The sequence below is a fragment of the Coturnix japonica genome, chromosome 1 (assembly GCF_054131305.1).
Source record: "Coturnix japonica strain WE chromosome 1, WE-NBRP24, whole genome shotgun sequence".
Taxonomy (NCBI): domain Eukaryota; kingdom Metazoa; phylum Chordata; class Aves; order Galliformes; family Phasianidae; genus Coturnix; species Coturnix japonica.
In genome coordinates, this window is record NC_140663.1 from 45,268,731 (window position 1) to 45,281,778 (window position 13,048).

The 13,048-nt window shown below is 46.4% G+C and overlaps 1 protein-coding gene across 1 annotated transcript in view; it reads left to right on the forward strand.

Annotated features, from left to right (window-relative positions):
- The first annotated feature begins 291 nt into the window (after positions 1 to 291).
- MRTFA (myocardin related transcription factor A) overlaps positions 292 to 13,048 on the forward strand; it is a 94,603-nt gene continuing 81,846 nt past the window's right edge. The window contains exons 1-5 of the mRNA XM_085511089.1: positions 292 to 325; positions 2,944 to 3,078; positions 3,245 to 3,300; positions 3,673 to 4,052; positions 11,381 to 11,444. Coding sequence (XP_085367215.1) covers positions 292 to 325; positions 2,944 to 3,078; positions 3,245 to 3,300; positions 3,673 to 4,052; positions 11,381 to 11,444 — 669 coding nt within the window. The remainder of the gene's footprint in view (positions 326 to 2,943; positions 3,079 to 3,244; positions 3,301 to 3,672; positions 4,053 to 11,380; positions 11,445 to 13,048) is intronic.

Genomic DNA, 13,048 nt, shown 5'->3' on the forward strand with positions numbered 1-13,048 from the left:
TCTACCACAAGCCATTGCATTGCATCTGTGGATCACAAATATTTTACAGTGGAGGGCCAGAGTCATCAGACCTAGTAGGCCAAAGCTTTGCTCAAGTTTACAACACAGCAGTTCAGGGAAGAAGCCTCTAAAATGAGGATGCAAGGAAACAGGCTCAAGTTGTGCCAGAGAACATTCCAGTTGAATATTACTAAGAATTTCTTCACAGAGAGGCTGTGCAAGCCTTGGAAGGGGCTGTCCAGGGAAGAGATGGAGTCTCATTCCCTAGAGGTGTTCAGGAGATGTGTAGACATGGCATCAAGGGATGGGCTAGTGATGGGACCTGGTAGGTCAGGTTGATGATTGGAATCTGAAGGTCCTTTCCCATCTTAGAGGATTCTGTGATAAACATGTTTTCTAAGTCCCCTTCCAATGATTTATCCATTCAATTTGAAGAAGAATAGATCAAGAACACAATTTTTCATATAACGTGTGGTTAGGAAGGTAATTATTCTGACATCTGAAGAACATTTTGCCTCAAGTTGTATAGGAAAGTCAGTGTTGTAGTGTGGGAACACACTTGAGAGGCAGTGAAAAAGAATTAGGGAGTCAGTCTGGAGGAATGGGCAGGAAGTGGGGTTTGGAGACATAGTATAAACCCTCCTACAGTAGTGCTCTGCGATTTGGGGAAGCTGCATTCATTCCAAGTGAGTCATATATGGCTTGACATTGTGGGTTTGGCTCCATCTATGGGAAGCAATAAAGTACTACAACAACCCCCAAACAAATTGGTGTTCCTGTCCTTTCAGCTCAAAAGATTACAGCCAACCTTCGACTTTATTTTTTCAAGAACCACAGCACATCTCTACCTCTGTGCTTTTGAAACCATGAGTTTGTGAACAGCACTGTTGACTACTGTAAAGCCTTTTCTACCCATACAGAGCACAACTTGAAAGCCACAGCCTTAAGTTAATAATTAATACACTGGTCAACAGAATATACTTTAATTACCGCACCCAAACTCCGATACTAGTTCACACACTTTTCACATGCATTAACCACTTTCCCATTCAATTTTTTCTTTGGAAATTCTTGTGCTTGGTGTTTGCTTTTCACCCTCCTTTTCCTATACATTACTATTTCTCAGAGCACTGGAGCACGCTAGATCTTCTTGGCTTGAAAAGGAGAGATAGGAAGGAAGATCCCTTGCCCAGAGAATCTGTCTCTGATGGTTTAGACACGGCCACTGAACCACTTCTCTAAGAGGCTTATGCCCTCTCTCAGCTCCTTCCTCAAGATACATTCCTACCACAGGAATTATTGGACAGCAATTGGACTGAAGCACAGGACATGGAAAATAAGAACCAAACCATGCAAAGAATTTGATTGTTAAAAGTGTGCAAGTGTCTGGCCTCTCTGAAGGCAGGGAATCGTGTCAGACATTTCCTCCAATGGCTTCTTATTCTTGCTTGTCAGGGCGTGATTAAACAAGACTGAGGACATACCATTCACTCCTAGTTTTACAACACACAGCAGTGCAAACAACACAGCAGGACTCTGCACTCCATTAGGAGCCAAATCTTAAGCCTCTACAGCCCTCATCTGCACTCAAATCCATATACCTGAACTCCAGTATCTGCTTCTGTACCCTCCTCTTCCTGCCCATCCCTTCAGGCTCATTAACCTCTGCTCCTTCAGCCAGGGAGGGAAGTGTAGGATCTGTAGGCTCTGGTTTGAAGCCATGCAGAGATGTGCTGGGCTTTGATGCTGTAGTGACTGGCAGTACGCTGTCTGGCAGAAGAGCTTGTCCAGCCTTCATGCAGGCAATTATGGCCAATTCCTTCCCCAGGGCAGTGGTTAGGGCACCAAACCTGCCAGAGTTCTAAAAGCCTTTTGACAGTGCTCTCAGACATAGAGTTTGAATGTTGGGTGGTCCTATATGGAGCCAGGAGTTGGACTTGGTGATCCCTTGTGGGTCTCTTCCAGCTCAGAATAATTCTAGGATCCTAAGGTCCAGCAGAAACTCCCTGTACATCTCACTGGAGCTGATCAGGGAGAGACCCCACAGAGGTGGTTTCCCATGCAGCCCACATTGGTGTCTTGCAGGAACCTGACAGTGGTAGCCCATTTGTTAACATTGTTGGGGCTCAGGGCTTGCAGTCCTTCTGGTTGTCCGAGTGCCTTTGGGAGGGGTTTCCTCACCACTCTGGAAAGCCCCTACACACACCCTGCGCACAAGCATCTGCTGCTGTGGCTCATGCAAACCACTGGAAAACCTGGGAAATGCTAGACTAAGATGTGTATAGGTAGTCAGAAATCAAGTTAGCAGAACTCATTATATGCAGTTTTAAATATATTTATACACAGTGAGCTGGAGCAGCCAGCTGTGCCCACCAGGCTCTTTCTCATTCATTTTGACCACCAACAAAAGGCAAGACAAACATTATTAGGCATGTTCTGAGTCGTTGGGTCATTAAGGTTTCTGTAATAGCTTATGGTTTTAAGCACAGTCATCTTTAGGTGGCTGAAGGCCGTTCAGCTGTTAAGGTTAAGCCTAATGTTGAGCCATTTTAAGAACTTCATCTTTAGAAACGCTCTTATGGATACCTCCTGGTGTTGTTCTCTTATGGTCGGTTTTCCCTGCTCCCTGTGATTTTCTTTAAGGAGAAGTGAAATCCATGCGAAATTGAGTCATCACTGAGAACATTAAGACATCAGGATTGGAAAATCAAAGCATTTCTGTGCAAGGCTCCAAAGCTCGGCCTCTTTCAGCATTAGCGGTGCACCCATGGCTTGGGTGTTGCTGGGCCACTTGTTGGTCTGTGGGCAGTTGTGTTGCTGCTGGGTGTCTGTAGTAGGTGGCAAGTAACTGCACTGCAGATATAGATGTGTTTATATATATTTCAGTTCTCCTACCTTATCAAATAGGTTTTATCCCAACCCACAAGTTCTCTTTGCTTCCAGCTCCCTCCCTCATCCCATTTGGGGGCAGTGAGCGCGTGGTGCTGAGCTGCAGCCGGGTCCCAGCGCAGCACAGCACAGCCAGCTGCCAGCAGCGCTTCTCTCAGATCCCTCCAGTGCTATTCTTAGTAAAGGAAGGTAAATATCCTGACTCCTCATTAAACCTAAAACTCCCAGAAAAGCCACCAGCCACGGGAACACGTCATGTTTTCACTGTTCCTCTTTCACTGAACCACCCTCTGGAGGGATAACCCTGTTAGTGCAGAGAACTATGTTACAGCTGAGATTTATGTGTGCACTATAGGCCCAGAGGTCCTCCCTCACGCTCCTGGTGCCATCGGGCTCTGCCTTGTCAGCTTTGTATGTTAGATGTGGCAAGAGCATTTTTTCCTAACTATTTCATGCACATTGCTTTGTGCTTGTATCATGTCCTCCGGCTCTTTGGCTACAGGACACAGACAGGCTGCTGCCTCCTCCCTCACACACCATTAATTACCGGGCCCCTTCTCTTCATTTCAGGTGATCCCAATGCTTTCAGCCACTAGAGGTCACAGGCTGGACACACAATGCCCGTTCCCTCGCCACCGCAGGTGTGGGGGCCTTGGAACCTAAACCTCATCCCCGGGAGCTCATTAAACATTAACTAGAAAGCAAGCAAGCAAGTAAGCAGGAAAGCAAGAAGAAAAACCGACACTCCCACCCCGTGTCAAAAATCAGCGCTGTCCCTTTAAGGGCGAGCTACCACCCCTCATCACCTCCACCTCCTCGGGAACGCCCCGCCCCCATGACATCATCCTGCCCTCCGATTGGCTGCCCGCCCCGTCAGGCAGGCGCCGCCAGCCCCGCTCCGCCCCCTCGCCCTGCCTCGGGCCCGTTAGCTTCCCCAGGTGCTCGCAGATCATTGGCCGGCGGCGGTGGCGCTCACAGGCCGCTCTCCTCTCCGATTGGCTGAGCCGGCGGGGCAGGGAGGCGCGGGGCGGGCGCTTCCGCGGTTGCGAGGCGCCGGGCGGCGGTGGCGAGGCCGGGCTGCCCGCTTGGGGGAAGCGCCTTGGCGGCGGGCGGCGGCTCCGCCAGAGGCGGGAGTGCTCGGGGCGAGATGGAGCCGTGAGCGGGTGAGTGCGGAGCCGCGGTTCGGCCGGTGGCTGCCGGGCGACCCGGCAGCAAAGAAAGGGAGCGAGGTGGGGGGAGGGCTCGCGGGGCCTCACCTCAGGGCAGAGGAGGGCGCGGCGCTTGGCCCCTCAGCGCCCCCCGCCCCGTGGGCGCCGCCGCCTCGCACCGACCCCTCCCCGCCCGCTCCCCTTCGGACGGGCTCTCCCTCCGTTTTGTCCCCGTTTTCCAGGGCTGGGAGCGGTGACAGCGTTGTGCCGGGCTCCCGCCCCTCCCGTACTCCGTGCCTGCGTTCCGCCGGGCTCGTTTTTCCCTCTGCTGTTCGGTCCGCCTCGTAGCTGCGCGCTCAGGGCGCTCTGAGGCGGAGGCATCGCTGTCCCACGGTGAAATCGTGCGTGAGAGGGGCGTGTCGCTTCGGGAGCGCGGATGGGAGCTCAGTCCGTCCGCTTCGTAAGTGATGATAACTCCCCCGAGGCCTCCGTGAGCTGCGGCTGTTTCTTTATTCTGCATGACGCAGACTTGGTGCTAACGAGACCCTGCGTGGTTCCGTCCATCGAGATGAGTGGGCTGAGTAAGGACTTCCAGGTCTGATGTTTCCGTGCCACTTCCTTTCTGTGTCCTACGTGTCCGGCCAGCATCAGGCCCTCTGCCATGGAACCTCACATCGATCTGCCCACAACTATATATACGTTCTGGAGGCACTCACAGTCTCCCCCTTTAAACCTGTGGATCTTGAGAAAATTCAGTGTGCAGTTTTGCCTTTATTTTCAATTTGCATTTGACATTCAGTGTGAGTTAGTCATGCTGGAGGTGGCTTCACGTTCTTTCCAGATTTGCACTGATTTTATTTTCAAGTTGGTTTTATTTTCTTCTACCCAGACAAGTCGTGAATTTGCTATCCCTGGAGGTTCAAGGCCAGGTTGGATGGGACCCTCGGCATCTTAAACTGGTGGGTGGTGGCCCTGCCCACAGCACAGGGTAGGACTGGGTGGGCTTTGAGCTCCATTCCGACCCAACCATTCTGTGATGTCATGGTTGCTCTGCAAGTAGTAGCTCCTATTTATTTCCATGGAAACCCTAACAGATCCAAGTAGCGCAAATAGCGCTGTTTGATAGAACAAATTCTCAGCTACAAAATGCTATTTGTCAGTATAGTTACCACCATTAGCAATGCGTTTTTGCCAGCAATGAACAAGAGCCTGCATGCTGCATACCAGCGGAGGTAACTCGCTGTTGCTGCTATTGAAACATAGCACCCACACTTCTCCACCTGTCTGTGGACACAAACACTATTTGGTCTCAGCATTCAACAAGCATCAGTGACTGTCAATGTGTGCCATGTTTTCCACGTGGGGGAATCAGTAACACACCTTCACTTCATATGCACTTTTATATCAGGTGCCATTTCATGAGACTGCCCCTCTGCTGCCCTTTGTCACACAGCATCAAAGTCTGATGAGATGCTGGTGTGAAGGTTCAACCTCTACTGCTGTACCACCAATGTCTGCCTCTGATGTCCTGGGCCAACATCATAAAACAGGAGGCGTTACTTTTGGAGCAGCTCTTGTATTTTCTGAAAACAATTGGATCACTTCTGAATAGCAAGTGAGAGGGCACCCAGTTGTTCCTGTTTGCTGCAGTGATTAAATGAGTGATTCAATAATTGTGATTAAATAGAATCTAAACATAGATTTAAAAATAAGCGTATAATCTGAAGCTGACTGTGAGCTCCTTTTCTGTGCCTTAGGTTGGAGCTTTCTGCTTGAAGGAGGAAGAGACTCAGGGATGAAAGGGAATGCTATAAGCTTTTCACATGTGGGCATATTTTCCTTTCTTCATCTCCAGATGTTAATGTGGAGACTCACCGAGGCCCTCCTCACTTAAATTTAGATACCAAATGTGAATCATGGAATGGCCTGGGTTGAAAGGGACCACAATGATGATCCAGTTTCAGCCCCCTGCTATGTGCAGGGTCACCAACCACCAGACCAGGCTGCCCAGAGCCACATCCAGCCTGGCCTTGAATGCTTGCAGGGATGGGACATCCTTGTGACTGTGTTTTATAGCTCCAACTTAGGCTGATACGGTAAAGCAGCGGCATCGTCACAGACCCTTTCACCTTTGAATCTCCAGGTGAGATATACATCCAGGCAATCAAAATACCCCTTAAGTTAATAGTAATGGAGAAGCCCTACTGGATTCCCTGCTCTGTTGAGCCACGGTGACATCACTGTGTGGTTTTGATGGGGGCTGTTCCAGTTGTAGGGGAGGATCAGAACAGAAGGGATTGGATGATAGAGGAAAAGCAGCTAAATTCTTAGCACGCCTTAATACGTTATCACAAGATGAATTGCTACACATGTTAGGAATGTGTGAGCTGTCTCCATATACGCTTTCTCCCCCAAAGGCACAATTTGTAGTAACTCCCAGAGTTTTGTCCCTTTACTCTGTATGCCCAGCTGCCTTCCTCTATTCTGGGTGACAGAACACGGCTGTGTCAGTGTCTGTTTACTGCTGGTAACTCAGTGGCATGATTAAGATCCCTTTTGAAGAGCACAGCTAATTTCCTCTGTGTAAAAGGAGGCAACAATTAGTACATCATATTACAGTTACGCAATACTCTTCCTTTAAAGAATTATCAGCCATGTCCCGAGGGTCAGTGTCTTTTCCTGTTGAAGAGGAAGCAGAAAAAGCAACTGTTCAGCAGCTTGAAACCGTCAAACACCTACTCTGGGGAAAGGCAAATCTAATGATTTCCTGCTGGACACATTGCTGAGCCGAGACTGAAAACAGAGGATGTGGTTACACAGACATCTCTCTTAGTGTTGGGGCTGCTCGCTCAGTGGAGCTGTGTGGCTGGGGGCTGCCTGCTGTGCTGCATCGCAGGGTCTGTTTTCAACCTCTCTAGGTTCTGTTGCTCGTTCCAAGCCCCCAGTATCAGCACTGGGGGAAAGGAGGAGGAATGCACAGCTGAAGCTGAGGGGAGGGCTGCAGGGATGCTGAGGAAGTACTGCAGCTAAAAGGAGCAGTACAAGAATGATAGCCTCCAACTGTTCCTAGTAGCTTTTGTGTACGTGTGACAAATAGATGGAATGGATGGGCTGGTGGCAGTTCTAAGCCTCTCTTCTTTAGTTGGATGCTCTGGTGGCACTTAGGGAGATGGCGTGTGTTTGCTGTGTGCGTTTCCCCTTCCTTGGAGTGCTTTATGGAGAACAAACACTGCGGAGCGGATTCTTTGAGGGCAATGAATGGCATCGGGGCGAGGACAGTTTACATTACCAGGCTTAGGTATGTCACTGAGGCCAGGCAATGTGTTGAGACTTTACAATGCAGGTCCTCCTCATGGAGGACAAATGAGGTGCAGCGAATGCAGCCACCCGCCATCCATCCGCATGGCGCAGTGTTGGCAGACATCAGGAAACGGAGCCAGGAGCAGCAGATTGTTTTCCTTTCATCTTGTTCTGTTCCTGATCTGAGATGCTTATTTTCCACACAGATAAATCTGAGAGTTTGTCAGCGGGCAAAGTGCTGCAGTTGTTGAAATTGGATTGGTTTATATTTCAGAAACGAAAGGAATGAATTAAGGTTCCGCAGTGTTCCTTTCTCCCTGCCTCTCCCGTTTTCCTGCCTGCATCCAACACTGTTATTCTTGTGTGAAGTAACACCTTGGATTTAGGAGCACAACCATATCGATAACATCTCTGTCAAAGTGTACACATTAATACATAATCATGAGTCTTCTGAAAGCTAAAGGCTGAGCTTTTAACTGGGGGGTTTCTTTTGCTCCCTGACCTCGTGCCATTTATCTGCTTTTGCTCTCATGCTGCAAACCAGCATGTCAGCTACATCTCTTTATCCTTCCTGATGAAGCTGCGCTCCCTCCTTCAGCTCGCTCTGCCCCTGCTGATCCAGAGGAGCAGGGCTGTTGTGGAGCACAGCAGAAGCAGCACAGCGCTTGTTTGTAAACAGCTGACTGCGGGGACTGCCTCCATGGAAGTTCCTAAACCACTGAAATAAGAGCTGTCCCCTGGATGTAGTCAGGGGCTGCTGCTGCTGCTGTCTGTGCCATGGGTGCGTAGTGAAGTGCATGCATCTGTTTTCTCATTCTCCAGCAAGATAAATAAATGTGCTGACTACACATTGTCTTCAGAGCCCTTCCTGTTGGGGGAATAAGGGGCTGAAACTGTGTGCCTTCTATTGTGAAGTTAAGTCTGTTTTGTGACAGGAGTCTGCATCACTGATTGGGACAGCCTCAAAGTAATGCTTCCTGTAACATGTGGCAATTGTGACTAGCTGTAGAGAGCAGTCTGTAAATGCTGCAGCTCTTGGAGTTCTGCTGTTTCAGGGGCTCAGTAGAGACTGAAGGTGTCTTCACTGCCCAGTGGATCAATATGGCCAACACCCTGCTTAGCCTTGCTCAAATTAGATCATCCTTTACATGCAGCCATACCCATGTTATGATGAACTCATTCTTTCTGCAGCTGTTTATAAGTGGGAAGGTACAGGTCTGAACAAAGTTCAGACAGGATTCACTTTCTGTTGATGATTACAAGGGAACTTTCTCTCCTTTGAAAGGAAACCGGTACGGAAGCATCTATGGGCTCCACTTGGATGATTTCTTTCTTTTCTTGTTTTTTGTTCCCTCCCCTGATTTTATAACAATATCAGAAGTTTGCCAGGAGTATGTGATTGCAGCCTCCAGATTTATTTCCATCTCAGTGTGTACAATGGGCATAGTTTATGATGTTTTCAATGCTACGTGAGAGGGCCAAGTTAATGTTAACCCAAATATAACTGTCTAAATTCTCTCCCATGCATCCAAGGAGACCTGCTTTACAGGATCAGATCACCTCGTGTATGATGAATCTTCACAAAGCCTCTGACTGAGGGGTAACCCAACTGCTGAAGATGGGCTCCCGACTCTGCACTGCTGTGTTCATGACAGGCTTGTGAATCATGTCAGTGAGTTTCTGAGCTGCTCAAACCCCAAGACACCAGTGAAGGCCATACGCCATTGTAATCACTGCATTAGCAGCCATTTGGCTTCAGCATGTAAACACTGACGTATAAACATTTCCACTGGATGGAGAAGTTTATCAGCAATATGAGACTTCTGCATTTCTCAGAGATGACACTATTTTTTCTTCAGAAAATCTAGGACGGTAGAATTTTCCTGCCTTGACCTTGTAGTCAGAGGAAGAAGGAGGGCTGGAGGAGTGTTCTGTAAGCAGAGGGCTACAAAAGCAGTGTAGCTGTGGAATTTTGCCAAAAAATATGGCATTTATCAGATTAATCTTTACTCTCTGGTTGTAAAGTGGAAGGAACAGTTATGAGCTCATTTTCATTACAGTTGTGGGGCTGTTTTGGTCAATTTTTATAAAGCTTGGCTTGATAATTTGAAGGCAGAGCGTGTCTGTGTTGTTCCATCTTCAAGTTGGATTAAGATTCCAGGGGATGAGGTGACTGATTAAGGCTAACAATAAAACAGGTATTCTACAGCATCTCTTATTAGAATGACACACATATTAAGAGAGAAGGTTGGTGGCTATCCATGCCTATGGCAAGCCAGTTTATCTCCTGCGTGAGGTTCAGATGACAGCAGTAAATTGTATGTTGCAATGGTTTTAACTGCCTGCTTAGACTGAGCAGGAACTTCCTTGGCAAATAGGACTGAAAGTTTTAGGGTTGACCTTTTGTTGTCCAGAGTATGTGGGATAAAACTAGTTCTTAGCTGAGAAAGAAGGATGAACACAGGCTGTCCCAAAGAATTACATATAGGAGGGAGGTCATTGGCCTCCTCATGTGTCCAGAGATCCTTGGAAGCATTGGAAAACAGGAGTGGTCAGAGATCCATTCTGTTAAAAAGCATGGTTTAAATTTATAAGGTTTTCTATTCTTTCACTACTATCTTGTCTTACAGTTGTATTGATTTGGCTGCTTTGCATTATAAAACAAACAAAAACTCTCTCATTATGGGTTCCCAGTAAACTCAGCAGTTATAAGTAATTCTGAACATTGCTTGTTGATGAGTGCTGTCAGAGGTAGCAGAATGACCTGCTGACGGTGTGGCAGAGCTGTGATTGATGTGATGCTGACATGTTTTATTCAGTGAAAGCTATCATAAGGAAAGCTGGGCTGTCTTTCCTTTTTTTCTTAATTTGTATCAGTATTGTAAATCCCTTCTCCTACTAATTGTTAATTAGATGAGAATTGCCCAAGTCGATGTGTAATTCATTACTGATAACAGAGGGCTCTTGCAAATGTAGATGCTCTGATTATCCAAGCATCTAGCTGCAGTTGTTCTTTCTTCACTCTAATCCATAACTGACTTTACTCCTTCAGATATTAGCATCATATACCACAGTTCATTCTCTGTCTTATTTTTCTTTCTCTCTCCACTCTAGCTATGTTAAAGCCCCTTAAGTCTGATGTTTGTATGTGGGGAGGTTGCTGGGTTTCTTTTGTTTCCTCCTATTATAGCATCCCAACTACACTTCTTTGTTCCCACAGAGTGATTGGTGCTGTTGTCTGGGAAGCCCTGAAAGTCTGAAAAGCCCAGAGGGTGAAAATTGAATGGAAACTCAATATTAAAACCTTCTTGTGATTTGTTTTTGTTTTTTTTTTTAAACATGGCTGAGGAAGTAGGAATGAAGGTACATTACACATCAACTTCTGACCCTTTTATATTGCTGCTTGAAAGAGGTTTTCCAGAGCCTCTGAAGTAATTATTTTCTAGCCAAGTGTGGCTGTCAATGCGTCATAAAAAATATTGCCAAAGAAAAATGGTTGTGCTACTTCAGTACTCTTGTGAATTTTTGAGATGGGACGATTCTCTTCTCTCCTATATCCTGAACTCCCATGGCAGTCTTGGCAAACCTACAGAATGTACTTTGGGATTTTTTCCTTCTTTTTCTTGTTAACCTTTCCTTGTTTTTATTTGGATGGATTACATGGTGTAATAAACTAGTCATAACAGTCTCCCAACCTCTACCATCCAGTGTCTGAGGAAATACTTTGGTACAAGGACAGGAAGATTGAGTATATCATCTGCTGAGTATTATGGCTTAGTAAATCTCAAACAATGCGTTCTTCAGAACTGGCATACCAATAGTTTTGCAGTAGAAGTTGTGCTGTGGAAGGAGCGTCAATATGTGTATATCAGCGTGGCAGTCTCTGTTTTCAGTCCAACTTTCTTGCAGTATACCAGCTTAATTAAAGACAATGGGAAAATAAAGTAACCCAGATATGACTTGCTCCTTACTTTTAATGGGGAGAATGGGCAGTGTGTGTTTTTTTGAAGATCCCTGAGTATGTGTCCTGTTTTCCATTTCAGTGACTGGAGAGAGAGCTGCTGGCATGGAAGTGAGCTGGGTTTGTTCGTGGGAACTCTGAGTAAGGTATGTATTATGTTCTCTTTGCTGTCTTCAGTCAGCACCTTTTGTTCTTACGTACTGAACTGAAATTTACTTGTGGTCACTGATTGTGAGGGTTTGTAGTGTGCTGAAGGTGGAGTATCTTGAATTTGTGTTAGCACTGGGCAGCCTCAATTATCCAGTGAGGACTTTGTAGTGTAGAGTATAAATGTACTCTTGTGGCCCTTTCATTGTTGCCTAACAGTTAGTCCCTTTTATTGCAGGTTAGCTTGTTGCAAACTTTTCTGCCTGTGTGTCTTTTTATAATGGTGCTTGTATATCTGGACTGATTTAATCAAGTCTGTAATGCCAGGCAATTGCATGTATTCTGTAGAATAGGATGTCTGCCAAGCTGTGACTGAGATTACCACGATACAGTAGTATCCAAAGAGGAGGAGGATATATTCAGACATTATCTGTGGTCCCAGGCTGAGTCTTACAGCAAACAGAAAATGTTTAACCTATTCTAGCACTGGAACACAAGTCTTATTTTAGATATCCTTTCTGTGCTGGCTCTTAGTATTGCTGCTTCAGACGCAGAAGATATTGGTCTTTTTTTTTCTGTATGGGAGGTTGAATTTGTTATCCTTTGAGCTGACAAAGAACAACAGGAGCAGTAGCTCCTCACCAACATCACCCAGACATATTCTTTACCCACATCCATTAAATTTATGCGTCACGAAGCAGCTCTTGAGTACTTCAGATTTCTTTTCAATAAACTACTTAGCTTAGACAAGACAGCAGTATTGATGTGTGCTTCGGTGTGAATTACTGAAGAAAAATCTGTTTTTCAGTAGTGGAGATAGCTGAGGTTGGAAAGTCAGCCCTCACAGGGGAGAAAGGGTAATAAAAAGACCTGGTAACTCAGTCACAATTGCTGGACTTTCACTTAGATGAGTATCAGGCGGGGTAGCTGCATTAGGAGATGCCAGTAAAATTCAGAGAAATTTGTATTCCACACCCAGGCTGCACTGATGGGGAGGAGAAGCAAAGTCCTTTCAGTTTGGTCTAATTTTTGTAGACAGCCTACGCTGTCATGATTAAAGAATGCAGCTGGGGTCAGAAAACTTCTTGCAGTCTGTTTCAGGCTTCAGTTTCATGGTAGGCCAAACCATGGCTGTTCAAGGCTAACTGAAAGCTGCTGTTTGTCAGTGGGCCCCGCTCCTCTGTTTTTGGTGGTTTTTGGTTTTTCAAGTTTTGTTTTGTATCTAATGAACCTGTGGTTCCAGGTTTCAGGTAGTTAGCATGGTGGAGGACAACCATTTTTCAAGGTATAGCTTTCCATCAAGGACTGGAACAACACTGAGCTGTTCTGCTCTGCGGCTATTGTCACTGGATTTGAAGCATAGCAAGTGAGAATTTACAAATGAAATGGGAAAATATAATACATACATGGACTTACATTCTTGATAGTTGATCACACTGAAGTGGGTACAATGTTGAAATATTCTCTTACTCACACAAATAAGTTGCCAGAAAGCCTTTCCATGAGTTTCTTAGGATAGTTCAAGTGCTGCAGTTTTGTCTGCTTCGTTGTGCTAATAAGAATACTTGTACCATGAGACCATTTGGGGAGCTGAACCGACTGA